This window comes from Aquarana catesbeiana, linkage group LG01 (assembly GCF_042186555.1).
Source record: "Aquarana catesbeiana isolate 2022-GZ linkage group LG01, ASM4218655v1, whole genome shotgun sequence".
NCBI lineage: Eukaryota > Metazoa > Chordata > Amphibia > Anura > Ranidae > Aquarana > Aquarana catesbeiana.
Genome location: NC_133324.1, coordinates 406,206,310 through 406,228,397, shown reverse-complemented (window position 1 = coordinate 406,228,397; position 22,088 = coordinate 406,206,310). Strand labels below are relative to the sequence as shown.

Below are 22,088 nucleotides of genomic sequence, written 5' to 3'. Positions count from 1 at the left end.
TTAAATTTAAATTAAAGAGAGAGAGGGGTGTGAGACAGTGGTTGAGAGAGGAGGGGGGGGGGGTGTGATAGCGAGATGGGGGGGGTTGAAAGAGAGGGGATGAGAGGGAGGGGGAAAGAGAGAGAAAGGGGGTGAATAAGAGAGAGAGAGAGGGGACGAGAGAGAGGGGACGAGAGAGAGGGGACGAGAGAGAGGGGACGATAAAAAGGGGAATAGAAAGAGGGTGAAAGAGAGAGGGTGGTAGGGGGTGAAGGGGGTGAGAGAGAGAACAGGGCGAAAGAGAGGGGATGAGAGAAAGAGGGGGTGAGGGGGGTGAAAGAGAGAGGGGGGTGAGATTGAGTGGGTGAGTCTGTGGGAGGCACAGCATAGTACATAACACGGGGGGGGGGGGGGGGAATAGCACAGTACATTACATGGTGGATACAGCGCATTACATGGTGGGCACTGAATGGCACAGCACATTACATGGTGGGCACAAAACATTACATGGTGGGCACTGCATGGCATAGCACATTTCATTGTGGACAATGCAACTGCACATTACATGTTAGGAACTGCACATGACATGGTGGGCACTGCTGAACAGCACAGCACATTACATAGTGGGCACAACACACTACATGCTGGGCACAACACATGGCAGGGTGGGCACAGCACATGACATGGTGGGAACTGCACATGACATGGTGGGCACTGCATGGCACAGCGCATTACATGGTGGGCACTGCACATTACATGATGGGATCACTGCATGGCACAGCACATGACATGGTGGACACTGCAAATTACATAGTGGGCATTGCAAGGCACAGCACATGACATGGTGGGCACTGCACATTACATGGCGAACACTGAATGGCACAGCCCATGACATGGTGGGCATTGCACATGACATGGTGGGCACATCACATGACATGGTGTGCACTGCACATTACATGGCGGGCACAGTGCATGACATGGCGGGCACTGCATGGCACATGACATGGTGGGCACTGCACATTACATGGTGGGCACTGAATGGCACATCACATGACATGGTGGGCACTGCACATTACATGGTGGACACTGCAAGGCACAGCACATGACATGGTGGGCACTGCATGGCACAGCACATGACATGGTGGGCACTGCATGGCACAGCACATGACATGGTGGGCACTGCACATTACATGGTAGACACTGCAAGGCACAGCACATGACATGGTGGGCACTTCACATTACATGGTGGGCACTGCAAGGCACAGCACAACATAGGGGGCACTGCACATCACATGAAGGGCAATGCAATGCACAGCACATGACATGGTCGGCACAGCACATTACATGGGGGCACTGCAATGCACATGACATTACATGGTGGGCACAGCACATTACATGGGGGCACTGCAAGGCACAGCACAACATAGTGGGCACTGCAATGCACAGCACATGACATGGTGGGCACAAGAGAGCACATTACATGGGGGGAAGCTGGCAGTCTGTCCCCTAGCACAATAATTACACAATACCTCCCTAACAAATGTACTGACCTTATCATAACAGCATGTAAGATGTCCTTCCTCCCGGGCTCCTGCTGGTTAGGAGAGCATCAGCGCCCCTCCCCCAGACAGCTCCCAGACACAGAGGATCTGTGTCAGTGTAACAGATGCTGTGATAGGAGTCAGGCATTGGTAGGCATGCTGTTTGCAAAGTGGCATGCAAAGTGCATACAATCCTCTCACCTGCTACAGCCAAGGAAGTTCCCTTCCCTCACTCACTCACGCCACGCTGGAGCTGTCCCTGGAGAAGATAGAGGGAGGAGGTGGGTGGAGCCAACATTCACACACTAGGCGTGGAGGAGGAAGTTAAATCCTCCGCTCCACTCTGAAAGCTGGGACCTCCCTCTCCTCCTCCTTGGCTCTGACATGACATCACTGGTTGCTACACGCCAGGCGGGCAGGCGTTAGCAACCAGTGAGAGTCCAGGCCAGAATCATGGCCGTTCAACAACACCGGCGCTGCTGCTGATTCTAAACATTGAGAGAGACACTCAGCAATCAGTAATATTTCTCGGGGGGAGCAATTGCCCCGTTGCCCCCCCCCTGGATCCGCCCCTGAATCTAGGAGGGAGGGTCAAGTTATACAAAAGGGTAATAGCTGTGGGGGATTAGCTAATGGAGAAAATAATGCAGTTGTTAGATGGAGGCAGGATAGGCTTCTCTGAAGAGGAAAGTTTTCAGGGATTGCCTAAATGTGGATAAATTTGGAGACAGTCTGACAGATTGGGGTAGGGAATTCCAGAGGATGGGCGAGGCTTGGGAGAAGTCCTGGAGGCGGATATGGGAGGAGGTGATGAGGGAGCTAGAGAGCAGGAGGTCCTGGGAGGAACGGAGAGGGCGATTAGGTTGGTATTTTGAGACTAGGCTAGTGATGTAGCTGGGGGCAGAGTTGTGGATGGCTTTGTAACTTATTGTTAATATTTTGAATTTAATTTGTTGGGCGAGTGGTAGCCAATGGAGGGATTGGCAGAGAGGGGTAGCAGACACTGGGCGGTTTGTAAGGTGAATGAGTCTGGCAGCAGCATTCATGATGGACTGAAGGGGGGATAGTCTATTTAAAGGTAAGCCAATGAGGAGGGAGTTGCAGTAGTCGAGGCGAGAGATAACCAGGGAGTGAATCAGGAGCTTTGTGGTTTCATTGGTTAGAAAGGGACATAGTTTAGAGATGTTGCGGAGGTTGAGGCGGCAAGCTTTGGAAAGTGATTGGATGTGGGGCTGAAAGGAGAGTTCAGAATCCAGGATAACACCTAGTACCCTGACATGTGGGAACGGGTGGATGGTTGTGCCATTGCTCTAGACAGACAAGTCAGGGGAAGAGGCACGTGAGGGAGGAAATATTATAAGCTCGGTTTTGGACAAGTTGAGTTTGAGGAAGTGGTGTGACATCCATACAGATATGTCGGTTAGTAAGTTAGTGATGCGTGAGGAGACTGATGGAGTGAGTTGAGGGGTGGAGAGATAGATTTGTGTGTCGTCAGCATAGAAATGATATTGAAAGCCGTGACCCAGGGAAGAGGTGTAGATTGAAAATAAAAGAGGTCCAAGAACAGAACCTTGGGGGACCCCGACAAAGAAGGGAAGAGGAGTGGAGGAAGTAGAATTGTAAGTGACACTGAAGGTGCGTTGGGATAGGTAGGATGAGAGCCACTGAAGAGCACAGTCACGGAGAGCGAGGGAGTAAAGTTTTTTGAGGAGGAGGGGGTGGTCAACCGTGTCAAAGGCAGCTGAAAGATCCAGAAGTAGTAGGTCATTTCTGAGTTTTAAAAGAGCAGTTTATGTGGAGTGTTGAGGGCGAAATCCAGATTGAAGGGGATCAAGAAGGTTGTTTTTAATGAGGTGGTCACTCAGTTGGTTGTAAACCAGGCGTTCAAGGAGTTTAGAGGAAAAGGGGAGCAAGGAGATAGGGCGTAGGTTGTTAAGATTGGTAGGGTCCAAGGACGGCTTTTTAAGTATGGGGGTGACCAGTGCATGTTTTAGAGCATTGGGGAAGACGCCAGAGGTGAGGGAGAGATTGAAGATGTGGGTTAGGGAGTGTAGGATGGAGTCTGAGGGCAACTGTAGCATATGAGAGGAATAGGGTCCAGGGGACAGGTGGATAGGTGGGCGATAGAAAGGAGTTTAGCAACTTCGTCCGTAGTAGCAGATTTGAATAGGGGGAGTGTCAGTTGTATCTGTTGACATGGGGTCTTAGCTGGGGGAGATACCTGTAGAGTGGAGATTTCATCGCGGATTGTATCTTGTTTTTGAAGTGATTAGCGATCTCCTGGGCAATGAGTGAGTCAGTAGGTGGAGGCGGTGGATGACAAATTGGAGGGTTGAAGGTAGAGAAGAGTTTACGGGGACTAGATGAGAAGGTGTTAATAAGAGCTGTAAAATAGGTTTGCTTGGCAGTGTGGAGGAAAGAATAGTATTTTTGGAGGGCAGATTTGTATTGGTTGAAGTCTTTGAGAGACTTATGCCCCGTACACTTGGTCGGACATTGATCGGACATTCTGACAACAAAATCCTAGGATTTTTTCCAACGGATGTTGGCTCAAACTTGTCTTGCATCCACACGGTCACACAAAGTTGTCGGAAAATCCGATCGTTCTGAACGCGGTGACGTAAAACACGTACGTCGGGACTATAAACGGGGCAGTAGCCAAAAGCTTTCATCTCTTTATTTATTCTGAGCATGCGTGGCACTTTGTGCGTCGAATTTGTGTACACACGATCGGAAATTCCGACAACGGATTTTGTTGTCGGAAAATTTTATAGCCTGCTCTCAAACTTTGTGTGTCGGAAAATCCGATGGAAAATATGTGATGGAGCCTACACACGGTCGGAATTTCCGACAACAAGGTCCTATCACACATTTTCCGTCGGAAAATCCGACCATGTGTACGGGGCATAAGTCTTGTGCCACAGACGCTCAAGAGCGTGACTACGTTTTTTGAGAATTTTAGTGTCATCTGTTTGCCAGGGTTGTGGGGGTCGAGGCCTGATTCTGCGTGTAGTGAGGGGAGCGAGCTTGTCCAGGGTGGAGGACAGGGATTTATTGTAGATGGACGTGGCTTGGTTGGGGCAGGACAGGGGAGAGATTTTGTCATAGAGGTGGTCAGTAGCAGAATAGAGCAGATAGGAGTTGAAGTTGCGAAAATTTCTACGGGTGATGGTTAGGCCATTGGAGGGAAAGGTGGTGGAAGACAGGGGGAGGGAGAAACTAATAAGGTGATGGTTGGAGAGAGGAAAAGGTTTGTTTGAGAAGTTGCATGGAGTGCATAGGTAGGAGAATACAAGGTCAAGGGTGTTGCCATCAGAGTGAGTAGAAGCCTGTACCCATTGTTTTAGGTCAAATGAAGAGGTTAGACTAAGAAGTTTAGAAGTAGCAGGAGTGTTTTTATTAGCAGGGATGTTAAAATCACTGAGAAGGATTGTTGGAATTTCTGAAGAGAGGAAGTAGGGTAGCCAGGCAGAAAACTCATCAAGAAAAGTTGATAATGGTCCAGGGGGCCGGTAAATCACAGCAATTCTTAGGGAAGTAGGAGAGAATAGACATATACAGTGGGCTTCAAATGATGAGAGGGAAAAAGAGGGAGGAGAGTGAATAACCTGGAAGGTGCATTGGGGGGATAGGAGGAATCCCACTCCACCTCCCTTGCGTCCGTTAGGCCTAGGGGAGTGAGTCCAGTGAAGGCCACCCTGGGATAGGGAAGCAGGAGAAGGGGTGTCATATTCGTGGAGCCAGGTTTCGGTCAGAGCAAGTAGATTGAAGGAATTAGTGACAAAGAGGTCATGAACAGCAGTGAGTTTGTTGCAGACAGAGCGGGCGTTCCAGAGAGCGCAGGAGAGAGGGAGGCTGGTGTTGGGAAGAAGAGGAATGGAGACTAAATTGCGTAGATTGCGACTACTGCCAGAGGGTGTAGGGTGATGGGTGTGTTGAGCACAGTTAAATAAGGGAGGCCCAGGGTTTGGGGAAATATCTCCAGCAGTTAGGAGAAGCAGAAGAGTAAGGGAGGTAATATGAGAATATGATTTATATGAGGGGACATGCTTCAGTATCCTGGGGGGTTTGTTAGCAAGTGGGCTTAGAGTTAGAAAGAGATGATGAGTGCAGTAATAGGAGGAGGGGAGAAGTGAGGGTGATAGGTACAGATTGTGGGGTGGAGCAGAAGGGCGAAGAAAAGAGAGTTTGAGGAGAGAGGCAGCAATTGTGAAAAGGAGGAGAGGTAAAGAGCATGTTCCAGAGAGGAAGGTGAGATAATTAGGAATAGAGGTCATCTGCTGTCTGTTGTAGTTTGCATAGTGCAAATCGCTGAAGTGCAAGAGCAGAAGTGCAACTTATTTAAAGAACCCCACTTCTTTGGAAGAACCCCTGTATGTGCAGCCCCCTGTATGTGTTCCCCCGTAAAGAAGGCCTTGTTTTTATACTGTGTGTTGGGTGTGGATAGAATCTGGCAATTAATCAATTAAGAGGGCATATTAGGAACACAGCTAGCAGGGCATAACTTTCACACCACAATCAAACTGCAAGGGGACTAAAAGGCCAAAATTGTAAAGATAAGGGAACCCATAATTTTGGTAAGACTTAATGGCTAAATAAACATTGAAAAATGTGAGCAGGGCTACAGATGGAGTTGAAACAGTGGTGACAAACAGATTTACCAAATATGCATTTGAGCAGTCAGTCAATGTTCAGTTTAAAAGGTATATGGAGGTATAAACGCAGGTTTACCAAATATGCATTTGAGCAGTCAGTCAATGTACAGTTTAAAAGGTATATGGAGGTAAAAACGTAGGTTTACCTGTGAAGAGAGAAGAAAATGTTCAGATGAATGGTGCAAGAGCAGAAGTGCCACTTATTTAAAGAACCCCACTTCTTTGGAAGAACCCCTGTATGTGCAGCCCCCTTATATGCTCCACAAAATTAAGAGAGGAAGACAGCGATTCTTCACTGAACTGGCCCAGAAGAACCCGGTACAGAGATATATGTAGACCACTTGCAAATGACCTGGCCTCTTCCCAACAGACTAGATCTGCTATCCCAAGGCCCTCTATTCCTTCCTGCTTCACATATTCTGGCTTTAATGGCATGGCTGTTGAAATCCAGGTCTTAAAGTATAGAAGGGGTTCTAAATCTCTGATTCCTATCTTGCTAAAGGTAAGAAAAGCAACTTCTGGGTACTTGGAAATTTTATTTCATCAGGTGTGAGCGTAGTCAATTCAATACCAGTGATTACTCTGTCCTTCACTTTGTGGCCTTCCTACAAACAGGTCTTGACCAGATTCTTCTCAGCACCCTCAAAGGGCATTTTCAGCTTTCTCTACATAGATTTCAGTCTTATCAAGCCTTTGGCTACACATTCTTGTAAATACATTTATTCAAGATGTATGTTTTGTATCAGGTGCCTTTGCAGCACCCAATGGTTCCCTAGAAACTTAATTTGTTTCTCGCTTCCTTGCAAAAACCACTCTTTGAACTAATCAAGGATATTCCCTTTGGAGATTCCTGACAGCAAATTAGCCTTTTTGGTTGCTGAAACATCTGTTAGACGTGTTTTGGTGGCCCAAGACCATGATAAGATTGTATTTCGCCCAAGACCATCTTTTCTTCCTAAGGTGGTTTCAGATTTCGATCTCAATGAGAATATTATTCTGTCATCATTGTGCCCTTCTCCTAAGCATCCATGAAACAAAAAAAAAAACTGCAGCAAAATAATAGTTGAAGAGAGAAGGGGAAAAGGGAATTAATGGAGACTGATTAGGGTACACTAAAGGTTAATACAGGGGTTAAATAGACAGTATTTATTTAAATAAATACTTTTTACTTGTCTGGTTGCTTTAACTGACAGCATTTGCAGATCAAAGTTCATTCTTTTTATCTGACAATGAATAAAGCCGAGTAGTCAAAATAACTCTGTATCTCTCTATTTCGTGCCTGAACTCTGTGATTCAGATGGTTTTTTTTTCGACAACTAGAGCTGCTGTATATACAGGGCAACTCTCTAATTCATTTTTAATGCCAAGAATTGTCAGTAGTTTGGAGAGGGGGACATGGCAGGTTGGCAGAAGGACTGGGCACGCTACGTACGTCCTGTGTACTATGGTGAGTTTTTTTTTTCTTTTTTGAGATGTGTGTAGTATGTCCTTAGTTGGTTAATATGAAAAACAGGAATTTCCTGGGATTCACTCTGGGAGGCCTCTTTCCATTTGGGACAAATGCTGTTTCTACTATATAGCCCAGGGACATGTTGAAGAGCTTCAGGATTTTGACAGGGAAATGCTGATAATATTGAAGACTATCCTTTGGACATTCAGCGCACATGTAATTCCTTTCCAGGAAAATGTTGGAAGAAAATTTGGGCCTCTGGCAGGAGTAATGCTGTCTGCATTGAACACTCTGTCATAATCACAGATAATGTTTTCTGACATAGTCAAGCATCTATACAGTATGACTGGTGATGTCTTCTCTGTTATAACGCAGACATGTGTATTGATCATGCTGTCTACTGACATGTCAACATGCTATGAAGATGTCATATTTAAATAGATGGAAGCACAGTTTTTCATTTACATAATGCATAATACATATATTTTCTATTCACTCGTAGAGGCGGATCTTATTAGGCAAATAAGCCCTCGCACTCACAGGGACCTCGCGACCAGCTAATTGAAGAGCCGCCTCTGCTGACAATAATGCCGCTGCTGCGTTAAGCTCTGGCCAGCAGCGGGTTAACATTGCCTGTGAGCTCCATGGGCAGGCAGTGGAGAGAGGGGACGGAGCGTGGCTGTATCTTGGGGAGGAGGTGGGGCCAAATCTTGTGTTGTCCGGGGGAGGAGAAGGGGAGGAGATTCCAGCAGCCAGAGGACAATTCCCGCTGCTTCGGAGACACAGACCGCCCCCCCCCCAGCCGTCACCTCCCACCACTGGAGTGCTCAGTGGAGTGGTCCCCGCACACCCGGAGGAGGCATCTGACATGCAGTGGCAAGGAGGAGAAGAGGAAGGTACCACGGAGGAGGCCTCACAAGCGCTGTATGGAGCCAATGGAAGGGAAGGTAGGAGAGAAGAGGTGTCTGGCCCCCCCCCCCGCACTGTCAATCTGTACGGGGGGGGGGAGACCGGGGCTTCAGCTACAGGGAGAGGCACAGCTACAATGCCACAACCCATTTCTGCAGCAAGCGACCACCAACATGAGAGAGAGGCAGCCCCCCCATCCATGTTCCTGCAGCATCCCTCAGCCACAGCCAGAGACTGGTCTTTATATCCACTCCCTGTCCCATCCCCTCAACCCCCTTTCTCCTGATCATGTGTCACTAACAGTAAGGACAGCTCAGTCCTGTGCCAGTGTCCCAGTGTGCCCATCTGTGATTGGCAGCCCCTGACCCCTCTCTCCACCCTGCCCTTACCCCGCCTATTCTGTAAAATAAGAAAGTCACGCTTAAAATGTGAAAAAGGCCAGAATCGAATGTCTATAGCCTAGAGGGATATATGCACATAAGTGGTAATCACTGTGCCTAAAAATTAAAGTGGTGAAACACAAGAATTGCTCCTATGTCTACAAAAAATATAATATATATAATATATAAATAGACAAATTGGAACGTGATAAGGTGACAAATAGATGCCTCAAAACACTCAAACGAAAATATGGCAAACAAACATCACTGTAACACATAAGTATCTCAGAAAAACCATGAAAAAAATGTGAGTTAAATAATCTTCAAGGTGCAAATGATGTCCCTAATAACAGTACATAAAGCAAAATTGATAATAGTCCAAAAGGCTGAATGAGAAAAAATTAGATATCCCCAAGTGACAGGTGAATATTAGTAATCTTGCTGCAGTGAATAGGGTGCGTTGGTGAACCTCCACCTTCAAAAACTCCTGCCTCTTACCAAAAGATGTTGGTCTCTAAATGATAGGAGACCTTACTGGGCGGATAAATAAACAAAAAAGTGTAGCGCTAAAGTATATGCTGTGGAAAAAAGGGGTTTTAGAGCAGGGGGAGGTCAATCCACATTTGAAGTGGCACGTAACCCCATCCAGGCCAAAACCAAATAGGTGTGTAAACAAACAATATCACCACCTAAATAAAAAGGTGCAATGCTCTTTCTTTTAGGAAAGATGCAGATATACATGAAAGTGAAAATAAAGTAAAATATATCAACAAATACTATTCTCAAAAGTCCACATTTTTGATAGTGAAGAAATATAAAAAATGTCCACAATGATGGTGGGGAAGTGTAAATCCCAAGTGAATAATAAAGACTTAATAATTTAGTCCATATGTTGCATAGTGCAGTTGAAACAAATGGAACCCAAGGCAGATATCCTCACAGTAAAGAGACTCCAAATTAAAGTGAAAGGTAGAATACTCTTACCAACTTCGGTGGACTCACAAGCCGTGGGCGGTGAGTCAAAAGAGCTTGTACTGTCTCACGATGAATGACAGTGTAAAGATGGGTTGTGCACCGGAAGGTATCCTCCTTGGATGGGGGGCCCGGAACCTGTCCTGAAGGTCTTTATCTCTAGCAGAGAAGTCCTGTCTCCTTCCCAGACTGAGGAGTACTCGCGGTATTTTACCTATCCATTTGCTTACCTTTAGACTTGATTACTGCTGCCTTTCCCCACTTGTATAGGCGTTATTAGATTGGCGCGGTATTTTACCTATCCATTTGCTTACTGGGCGGATGGCTGTAACCCCAGCCCGGGATCTGTGTGTCAGGCACTAGATGTCATCCGGTCTGCAAAAAACCTCCTCAGCCGGCCGCACCAGGATGGTTAGGATAGGTCACCAAAAAGACATAAACAGCTCCACATAGCGTAAAACCTTACATTTATTGAATGGCAAGATCAGAAATGCACTTACAGACGTTAGTGGTAAATGAGCGTATACAGAAAAAGCCGGCCTGCTCCAAAACAACCCGTTCCTTTCGGGTATTCAAATCGCGGTGTCGTCGGGGCGTGGCTCCTCCTCCCTACCTCGTTTCGTCACAACAGGACGTGGTCACGGGACCTGTGATTGGCAGCCCCTGACCCCTCCCTCCACCCTGCCCTTACCCCGCCTATGCAGGCCTCCACTACAGGGGGGGTGGTTGGTAGGTCCACTGCCTGCTGACTGGCTTCTCCACTGCTTTCTCCTTCACTGACACCAGCACTGAGATAGAGAGAGCTGACACCAGCACCGAGATAGAGAATACTGACACCAGTACTGAGCTAGAGAGTGCTGACACCAGCACTGAGCTAGAGAGCGCTGACACCAGCACTGAGCTAGAGAGCGCTGACACCAGCACTGAGCTGGAGAGCGCTGACACCAGCACTGAGCTGGAGAGCGCTGACACCAACACTGAGCCGGAGTGTGCTGACACCAGCACCGAGATAGAGAACGCTGACACCAGCACCGAGATAGAGAACGCTGACACCAGTACTGCGATAGAGTACTGACACCAGTAGTGAGATAGAGAACACTGACACCAGCACTGAGCTAGAGAGTGCTGACACCAGCACTGAGCTAGAGAGCGCTGACACCAGCACTGAGCTAGAGAGCGCTGACACCAGCACCGAGCTAGAGAGCGCTGACACCAGCACTGAGCTAGAGAGCACTGACACCAGCATGGGGCTAGAGAGCGCTGACATCATCACTGAGATAGGGAACGCTGACACCAGCACTGAGCTAAAGAGCGCTGACATCAGCACTGAGATAGTGAACGCTGACACCAGCACCGAGCTAGAGAGCGCTGACTCCAGCACCGAGCTAGAGAGCGCTGACTCCAGCACCGAGCTAGAGAGCGCTGACTCCAGCACAGAGCTAGAGAGCGCTGACACCAGCACCGAGATAGAGAACGCTGACACCAGCACTGGAATAGAGAGAACTGACACCTTCACCAAGATAGAGAGCACTGACACCAGCACCGAGATAGAGAGCACTGACACCAGCACCGAGATAGAGAGAACTGACACCAGCACTGAGCTAGAGAGCGCTGACACCAGCACCGAGATAGAGAGCGCTGACACCAGTACCGAGATAGAGAGCGCTGACACCAGCACCGAGATAGAGAGCGCTGACACCAGTACCGAGATAGAGAGCGCTGACACCAGCACCGAGATAGAGAGCGCTGACACCAGCACCGATATAGAGAGCGATGACACCAGCACCGAGATAGAGAGCGCTGACACCAGCACCGAGATAGAGAGCGCTGACACCAGCACCGAGCTAGAGAGTGCTGACACCAGCACTGATCTAGAGAGTGCTGACACCAGCACTGAGCTAGAGAGTGCTGACACCAGCACTGAGCTAGAGAGCACTGACACCAGCACTGAGCTAGAGAGCAGTGACACCAGCACCAAGATAGAGAGAACTGACACCAGCACTTTAAAGCTCTTAATATATGTAATTTATACAGTTAATTTTTTTTATCGCTTGAATTATTTTTCGCATTATGGGCGTGAGTGGGGCCTCATGTCTAGGTTTTGACCCACACAGGTCATGTTTGCCATTCACATTTCAGTTTTTGCTCAAATATTTGATTCAAAGCGGAGTTCCAAGCTAAATTGAAACTAGGTCTTAATCAATCGAGCATCCTACAACCCAACCACCCCACCCCGTCCCCCGCCCCTCGTTTTCGCATTTTTTTTTTTTTTTGCTGTTTTGTCCCTTTTTTTTGTTCTCCTGCAGGACTTCCGTCCTACCTCGCTGCTCCTAGTCCGAGGTACGTCATTTCTTCATTTGTATCAGCCCCTCCCCCCCACTGCCTTCTGGGACCTGTGTGTGTCCCAGAAGACAATGGGGCCATTCAGAAAGCACAGCGCTACTCGCCGCAGTAGGAAACTGGCAGTAAAGCCTGAAGGCTTCACTGCTGGTTTCCCTTAGTTGCAATGCCAGCGCCTGCACCCGAGTCGATGGACGAATCGTCTTTGGGTGCCGACATCGCGGGATCCCTGGACAGGTAATTGTCCTTATATTAAAAGTCAGCAGTTACAGTATTTGTAGCTGCTGACTTCACTTTTACGTTTTTTTTTTTTTTCAGAGGCTGGAACTCTGCTTTAAAACCACTTCAATACCGCACATAGTCAAATGATGTCCTTAACTTTGTGCAGGGATATCTGAATGATGCCTGCAGCTACATGCATCATTCAGATACCATTCTTTCCAGCCGGCGATTCTCGGCAGTTCCACCGCTTGATCGTTCTTATAGGCGACGGGAGGGGACGCCCTCCTGCCGCCATCCGGTGCTTCTCAGGGCTCTCCCGTGCCATCGGGGGCCCGGAGAAAAAATCGGCCAGCGCCAGATGACGACGATAGAAATTTCCGGTGACCACATGGTCACCAGTCATCTCTATGACCGCCGGAGGCCCGTTGCGACGTTATGACATCACACCCGGGTTCCCGGATTTAAATAAATAAAGCCGCGATCGCGGCTGTCAGCATGAGATCGGTGAATTTTTTTTCACAATCTCATGCTTTCCAGCCTGGAGGAGAGATGTGGGGTTTTATTGACCCCGCATCTCTCCATAAAGAGGACCTGTCAAATTGATTCATATTACAAGGGATGTTTACATTCCTTGTAATAGGAATACAATTGATCAAAAATGTAAAAAAAAGTGTAAAAATAAAAAAAATTTAAGTAAAATAAAAAATAAAATAATAAAAAAAAATTTTTTAAACGCCCCTGTCCCCGGTAGCTTGCGCTCACATATATAAACGTTGTTCAAACCACACGTGTGAGGTATCACTGCGTGGGTTAGAGCGTGTGCAACAATTCTAGCACTAGACCTCCTCTGTAACTCTAAACTGGTAACCTGTAAAAAGTTTCAAAGCGTCGCCTATGGAGATTTTTAGGTACCGAAGTTTGACGCCATTCCATGAGTATGCGCAATTTTAAAGCGTGACATGATAGGTATCTGTTTACTCAGCATAACATCATCTTTCACATTATACAAAAAAATTGGGCTAACTTTACTGTTTTGTTATTTTTTAATTCATAAAACCATTTTTTTTTTTTCAAAAAAAGGCATTTGAAAAATTATTGCGCAAATACCGTGCAAGGTAAAAAGTTGCAATGACCGCCATTTTATTCCCTAGGGTGTCTGCTAAAAAAACATATATAATGTTTGGGGGTTCTGGGTAATTTTCCAGCAAAAAAATGATGATTTTTACATGTAGGAGAGAAGTGCCAGAATAGGCCCGGTATTGAAGTGGTTAAACCTGATTCTTGTAAGTATACAAAATGAGTTTGAAACAAAACTGTAACACGATGTGCAGACCCCTCTAGTCTTGACATATTTCTCCTTACATCATAGTTAATAGTTTGCCACACATTATTGTAGTAAGTATATTCTGGCAGCAAGTTTCTGTTTCCTAACTAGTAATAATCCATTATACATGTAAGGAGTTGTCTGCATAACAAATGTGTGCATCACTGAAATTAAAATTGATGTCATGGAAATTGTGTGTTACCTACAGTTTGTAAAAAACATCTGCCTGTTACATTATGTATGTTAAAACTTAAAATGGGGATTATTTTGTGACTGTTGTATTAAAGATATACATTAATACCTGAAACACTAAAGAACAGCTGCTGTTGACATAACTAATCGTATTAACAGCATAAACGTCAATGGCCCTTTTATTTCTAAATTTTAAAAAAACATATATGTATATTATGTGGATGGGTTTAATTTTACCCTAGTTACAGAATTATAACAATCGTTCATTTTTTTTGTGCTGCCTAGTTTTAATAAAATCTACTAACAGGAAATTATTTTTACTAAAATTGCTGTGCAAGCCATTGTGTATTTTAATCTGCAGCCAATTGTGCTTTTCCAAAAGAGCCAAAAATGTCTTCCTTGCAAACATGGAAATATTAATTATATTACACAACTTCATAAAATTGTTCTACAGAGGGTTTAAAGAGAACCAGTCTTTGTTTCATCAGCTGTGTTTCCACCCTTGAGCTGTTACTAAACGCTCACCTTTCAGGAATTACATTCATTTTATGTTTTTCATTCATACAGAAGTGAGTGAATTGGGAAACTACCGCAAAATGGCCACTAACTAGAGCTGATGATCATAAATATTTATTTACCGCAAATGCCGGCTCCATCTTCTGGCCATAATGCAATATTTTCCAAAAACCGCTCTACTCTATAAATGGAAAAACATTTAACCCAGAGAGAAAATAGTCTAATAACATTCATTTTTGTGCATATTTGCACAGACTGAATGTGCATGCAGTTTTACAAGACAAATAATAGTGTATTTATAAAAACAAACTGCAGAGCTAAGTGTCAGGTTGCAAAGTAATCCTGTTATTTGTCAGTGCTGAGAACATACTGAAATATAACTTAGGGCTCTTTCACACGGGGCGGATCAGTGATGATCCGCCCCGTGAACACCCGCTGGCTCAGCGGGGATCGCTCCGCCGATCCCCGCTGAGCAGAAAGATGACAGGTCCATCGCTGCACGCTGTGCAGCGACGGACCTGTCAGAGCGCCGCTCTCCCCTATGGGGGATCGGATGATGACGGACCGTAGTGTCCGTCGTCACCCCATCCGATCCGAAAACGGATGGAAAAGTAGGTTTTTCCTCCGTTAGGGCTCTTTCACACGGGGGATCCGTATGTCCGTTTTTCATCCTTCCGTTTTCGGATGAAAAACGGACATACATGTATCCCTATGGAGCGTCGGATGTCAGCGGTGACATGTCCGCTGACATCCGACGCCGCTCCGATCCGAAAAGTGTAACGGAGGAAAAACCTACTTTTCCATCCGTTTTCGGATCGGATCGGGTGACGACGGACACTACGGTCCGTCATCATCCGATCCCCCATAGGGGAGAGCGGCGCTCTGACAGGTCCGTCGCTGCACAGCGTGCAGCGATGGACCTGTCATCTTTCTGCTCAGCGGGGATCGGCGGAGCGATCCCCGCTGAGCCAGCGGGTGTTCACGGGGCGGATCATCACTGATCCGCCCCGTGTGAAAGAGCCCTTACACTTTTCGGATCGGAGCGGCGTCGGATGTCAGCGGACATGTCACCGCTGACATCCGACGCTCCATGGGGATACATGTATGTCCGTTTTTCATCCGAAAACGGAAGGATGAAAAACGGACATACGGATCCCCCGTGTGAAAGAGCCCTTAGGTGTTTGTCTGCATTACATGAAAGAAAACTAAAAGCTGTCATAAATCACAGATTTAACCTATCAAAAAAAAAGGCTCTCTTTGAGATATGTGGGTGTACTGATATAGTTCAGATTCATAAAAATGCCCATTGTTAACTTACTTTTTTAAAGCGGAACTTCAGTAATTTTTTCATCTTTCCATCTATTAAATCTTCTGCCCTTGTTGTTTTTACTTTGGATAGTAAAACATTTTTTTTCTGCCAACAAATACCTTATAAAGCCCACTTCCTCCTTCTTGTCTGGAAAAAAGTGTAGGCTTATGACATCATGCACAGCGCTCTCTCTCACTCTCGTGGAAGTTTGCCAGGAAGGGGGGTGGGGGGGGATGGTGAGTCATAAGAGGGCCAATGAGAGCTGCAGAGCTGGAGGTGTGTGTGTCTGTGTAATTCCAGGAAGTGAACAGGCAGCAGCTTCAGCTGCCCACAGTTAAAATTGATGCAGCCAGATTCAGTGGAGGGAGATTTCTGCAGCATATTTGGCAAGTACAGAATCACAATATATATAAAATAATATGCAAAGTGGTTGGAGGGAAGCTTCAGAATGGCAAAGATTTTTCTTTTAGAAATTATGTGAGCAGACTGCAGTTCCTCATTAAGATCAAATTAACCCTTACACTGCCGCTGATGTAGCTTAGGTTGGAGGCAGCGCTGGCATGTAATATAAACAGAACAAGTCTGGCTGTAAATCCACCCCATCTACATGTGAAGGAAGGTGCTGCCCCCTCTGCTGTGTGCCACAGGCTCACCCTGTCCCTCTGGGTACGTGGGATCTCCATGGTGGGTGTCAGGATGAAAAGTGGTGGAAGATCAGTGAACATCCATTAGCTGATCTCCCTTGTGAAGAATGAACCCGGATGCACTCAGCTCTGATCACTTCCTGGTTCAGAACTGTCAGTTTCTGGCCAGAGAAGAAGCTGATCAAGCAAGTCAAGCGAAAGCGCAGAGGTGACATTGAGGGTCTAATAGACCCCTGATGTCTCCTTAATTAGAATCTGTCACCTGTACAATTTTATTACATGGGGGCTCATCAGCCCCTTTGCGATAGCAATAAAGTTAAGTAAAAAAGTAAAGTTTACTAAAATACATTAAAAAAATATACACGCACATAAGAATGCAAAAGCCTGCATCAGGTGTGTACACATAGGAAATGAAAGTTGCACCACACATATAAGCTACTGCTGCAGGGTCAGAACAAAATTTCTAGAGCCATACTTTACTGTTAACTGTAAGCCCTCATGCACACAGGCTGTTAAAAAAACGTTATGAAAACGCCAGTATTTTAGCAGTGACTTTTTTCAGCTTTTTTCAGCGTTTTTGTAATAGCGTTTTTTAGCGTTTTTGAGCGTTTTTCCGCGTTAGCGTTTTTGAGCTTTTTTTTTTTTTCAAATTTTTTTTTTTTTTTTTTTTCTTTTCAATGGATCAAAAACGCTAAAAAACGTTGGTGAATGACGTTTTTGAGCGTTTTTCAGCGTTTTTCAGCGTTTTTCAGCGTTAGAGCGTTTTTACAGCTAGAAAAACGTCTCTCAGAACCCACTGGTCCTGGGTTTTTTTTACAGCTTAAAAACGCCTATGCCACTTGCAGCTCAAAAACGCCTAGGTGGGCACGAAGCCATAGACTAACATAGACAGGCCTTTTTAAGCTGCAAAAAAAGCTAAAAAAAGCAGCTGTAAAAACGTCCGTGTGCATGAGGACTTAGTAAGGTTTAACCCTTTCGCTGCCAGGCCCTGTGCTTTATTTTGTACACTCAGGTGGCCAGGCCATTTTTGCAATTTTTACATTGCTTTTTGATTTTCCCCTTACAGCTTTTAGAGTTTTTTTTAAAGATTCCCCCCAAACCATATATTTTCTGAAAGCACTTGACCAGTAGAATACAAAAAAGGTGCTACTTTTAGGGCACAATGATATTTGCACAATTGGGTTCATATATTGCAAAATGTACAAAATTCCTGCTAAATTCCTAGTAAATATAAAAATGAAAACTGTATTGAGTTAATAAATAACAAATATTTGTACATTTTAAATTGCACCTTTTTGTGAAATGGTGAAAACTGAAGGAATGTAAAACTGTAAATAAAAACGATTTACTCTAAAAATCCGGAGGTTACCATTTTTCACTTACAGCTTTCAGAATTTGAAAAGACCCCTCAAATTAGAGATTTTCTGAAAGCACATGACCTGTAGAATAAAAAAAAAGTGCTACAGACTTTTTCGGCTCCGCAATAATTGCGCAAATGTCATATCGCTAGTTTCACTTAAAATACACTAAAATCATTAATAGTGCACATAAACACAACAAAATTACTACTAAAGCATCGTTCACATGTGGCATATTAACCACTTGCCGACCAGGCCATAGCCGAAAGAAGGCTACAGCGCGGTCGGCTTATTCTGGGAGGGCGTCCATACTTGAATGAATCTGTATACAGAATCCTAATTCATTTATAAAATGACAGTCTGGTGCATAGTAACACTCGCGGTTTACTATGATCAGCTGTTAGTGGGACATCTGGGAGCGATCTGTAGTGATCGCTGCCTGCGCCTACTCTACTACAGGGTGGGGAGGGCTTGGTAAACACATGTTTACCAAGCCCCCAAGCCTTAACTTCACCCCCACCTGCACCACTCCCCCCCCCCCCCCCCGCCCACGCTCCCCAGCCTGGCAGCTCGTCAGAGTTTAGTGCAGGGAGAAGCTGCAGGCGGTGGGAGGGAAGGAGGAATGCAGGCATGGAGGGGGCATTAGGGGAATCAGAGAACATTTATTGACCTGAACGGCCCCGATCTGTGTTGTAGTGATGTGACTCCTGTGGGAATGCGCGGGAGTGGCATCATCGTGGTCTGTCCTATCAAGCGACCGAAGGCACGGGACCCAGAAGGAAGAGCAGGCGAAGATGGAAGCACCAGGGGCCCGCCAGATCGGTCCCATCGCTGCGCTTGAGGACAACATATGACAGATAAGTCTGCCATAATATACTTATATGCTGTGCATAGTACATTATGGCATAACCCACCTGGGGGGCCTTAAAAAGTTTTTTATAGTGGACTTTACTTTCGCTTTAACAAAGTTTTGGTCTAGAACAGGAATATGCAATTAGCAGACCTCCAGCTGTTGCAAAACTACAAGTCCCATCATGCCTCTGCCTCTGGGTTTCATGCTGTCAGAGTCTTCCTATGCCTCATGGGACTTGTAGTTCTGCAACAGCTGGAGGTCTGCTAATTGCATATCCCTGGTCTAGAAGGTGCATAGGCAGCCCTAGATGGAGGTTTGGGCTGTTTATAGCTTTCCCAAACAGCCCAATCCTCACCTGAGCCCCACAACAGGGATGCTTATGCACCCCAAGGTTGATCCTGTGATTATAGTGAAGAGAGACTCCCAATTAGCAGTCACAATCAGAAAGTGCTAGTGAGACCCACAATATCTACAGAATAGAAACACATAGTTTACTAACAGATAAAAAGTTTACTAGGGCAATTGCTTATTGTTTTTGCAACAAGACTTGAGTTTCACCTTAAACTTTCATTTTGTAATACCTTATGATTATACTGACAACTCTTACAGACGAATGTAGTTTAAATTCCCTTTGTTACTGTGTACATTGATGAATGAATATACATCTGTTCTCTTTCATTCCAGGTAGTGCCGAGAATATTATTGAAAATGAAAGTAATTTACTTGAGTTGCCACAAGGATTGCCAACTTTTGAGTTGATTGAAAAAGCCAGAAAAGCACAAAGAAAATTCTTTGTAGATAAGTAAGAGGACATAAATCCTTCCAAGGAAATATAAAACTCAAAGCTTCTTCCTGCCAACTGTTTACACAGTGTTTGATACCAATGTATATTATTCTGTAATGCTGTGGATAACAGTCATACTGAAATACAAGCAAATACAATACAAGCAAATTACTACAACTACAACTTGAATTTTGACAACAAATATCAGGGGGTATTTTTTATTGCAAAGAAATTAAAGCTGTTATTTAAAGATAATATTCTGAATCATTATTTAATATAAAATGCTTCCTTTAGTAACTTGCCCTTGTTGTGTCTTTTGTTTTCATGGATTGGCATATTTGGTGCTCACCTAAAAATAAATAGCTTCACGCAAACTGATACATTTCATGTTGGTGGGAGCGAAGCTAAGATAGCCAAAGCTTGGAAACAACCCAGAGTATCTCTGATGTCCACAAAACGCAAAATTTCATGGATTATGTCCCAAGAAAAACTCACAGGCATACTCCTAGACAAAACCAATGAATTTGAAGCCACCTGGGAGCCCTGGGCCAAATATTTGGGCATAGCCCTCATACCTGGGATAACAGCCTAAGGGACTTCTTCCAACAAACCCGGACTGTTGACTGGCTTCTTTTCCTTTCCTCCTCTCCACCCTTACTCTTCCCCTTTCTCTTCTATTCTATACCCTTCCCTTCCTTTACCATACACTGAACGCATTCTCTTCTCACCTAGGAGACATTTGATCCAACCGCCTATGGGAGTATAATGTAATGGATCCCCGGCTCCAAAGACTTGGGGCCATGGCTCCAATATTTTTCACCCAATGACCAAGACCTTTGGGGCCCAGTAAGCGGGGAGCCACGGGGGGAGTTAGAGGGGTATTTCCTGGGCACAGCATGATCCCCAGAAGGGGTGCCCCGAGTGCCCCTCGGCCTCCCTTGTTGATCCCCCCATCAACGATAACAGGAGCATACAGTGATTCTCGGGGGCGGGGCTATACAGCTTATTGGTACCATGTTTATTGAATTCATTTTACTGCGTTAGGAATATGTTTGATAATGTCACACACCATTAAGTGTATGTACAACTATTTGGTTGTTGCTTTATTTTTATTTTTCATTTCTGTTCTATTGAAAATAAAATAAAAACCTTTTGAAAGTAAAAATAAATAGCTTTGCCTGGTGCTAATCTGACAAATACTTTTAAACCGTGTTCCTTGGTTTGCACTCTACAAATCTCTCTACACAATTGCTGTGCACAAGGAGGGAGAAAAGTAAGGTTAGCCTTAATGTCTAAAACAAACAGTGGTGGAGATGTCTGGACATTGAGGTGGGCAGTAGCAGTCTCAAGCTCGAACTACATAATAAAGAGTCCGAGATTGGTTACACAATCTGTATTGCTGCCATTTGGTACAGCAATCTGGGTTATTGCTTTGATCTGCAGCAGTATAGCAGCAGTGTACAATGATCTACAACCTAGAGCTTATATTGTTATTTTTTTGCACTCTAAAAAAAGAGGATTGAATTATAGCGAATATTTTTCACCAAATGCAGCCGTGAGAATAGGTATTGGGTTCTTAATAATTGCAAAAATATTTACTGCATATGAGCACCTTTACAACAAATTTAAACCTTCTTGTGCATGAATGTTTTAGTGGTAGTTAACAGTAAAAACTGGGTTGTATAGCACTTCTACAGTTGTGCCTCATAAAGCATATGCAGTTTTGTACTGTTTTGAGTTTTAGTTCTGGGATCTGTTGATGATTTATGATAAAAGGAAATTAGACTATAAATACTACATACTGTGTTATGAATTTTTAAGCAGCATTTGATAACTGTAGTACAGAAACTCAGTTTTGTTCATGGAAATTGTATGCTCAATTAACATGTTCATATTTTCTTGTAAACGTTGAAATAAATTATTTAAGCAGTTAACCAGTCAACCAATGACGGAGCGATCACTTGTAAACAAACCGGCATCATGTCCGGTTCCTCTCTCCCCTCTCTGTACCGATCGGTACAGTGTGAGCAGAGAGGGGAGAGATCAGGTGCTACAGTGCTGTGGGCTGGATGTGTAGTGCCCACAGCGCTGATATGTGACAATACCAGCCTCATCCAGCCATCCATCCATCCATGCTTAGCCATCCATCCATACTCAGCAATACTCATCCATGCTCATCCATCCATACTCAGCAATACTCATCCATCCATCCATGCTCAGCCATCCATCCATACTCAGCAATACTCATCCATCCATCCATGCTCAGCCATCCCATCCATACTCAGCCATACCCAGTCATACCCAGCAATACTCAGCCATACCCAGCAATACTCAGCCATACCCAGTCATACTCAGCCATACCCAGCTGTACCCAGCCACACTCAGCTGTACCCAGCCATACTCAGCCATACTCATTCATACTCAGCCATCCCCATCCATGGCTCATCCATCCCCATTCATGCTCATCCATGCCACATCAGTTCTCATCCATGCCACTAGAGTGCCTCACAAAAGTGTAAAAGGTAGTCAAATTAGATTTGAAACTTATGTCCCTAGAACACCATCAGGTGTGATCAGTTTTCAGAGATTGGCACCATAGCTTGTGGACTCTATTAGGCCCCTTTCACACGTGCAGACCGTATGTCCGTATTTCATCCATC

General features: G+C 45.2%; 1 protein-coding gene across 1 annotated transcript in view; it reads left to right on the top strand.

Annotated features, from left to right (window-relative positions):
• Nucleotides 1-20,597, top strand: part of PLGRKT (plasminogen receptor with a C-terminal lysine) — a 120,863-nt gene extending 100,266 nt beyond the window's left edge. Inside the window, exon 5 of the mRNA XM_073635043.1 lies at nt 19,329-20,597. Coding sequence (XP_073491144.1) covers nt 19,329-19,450 — 122 coding nt within the window. The 3' untranslated portion in view covers nt 19,451-20,597. The remainder of the gene's footprint in view (nt 1-19,328) is intronic.
• Nucleotides 20,598-22,088: the final 1,491 nt, after the last annotated feature.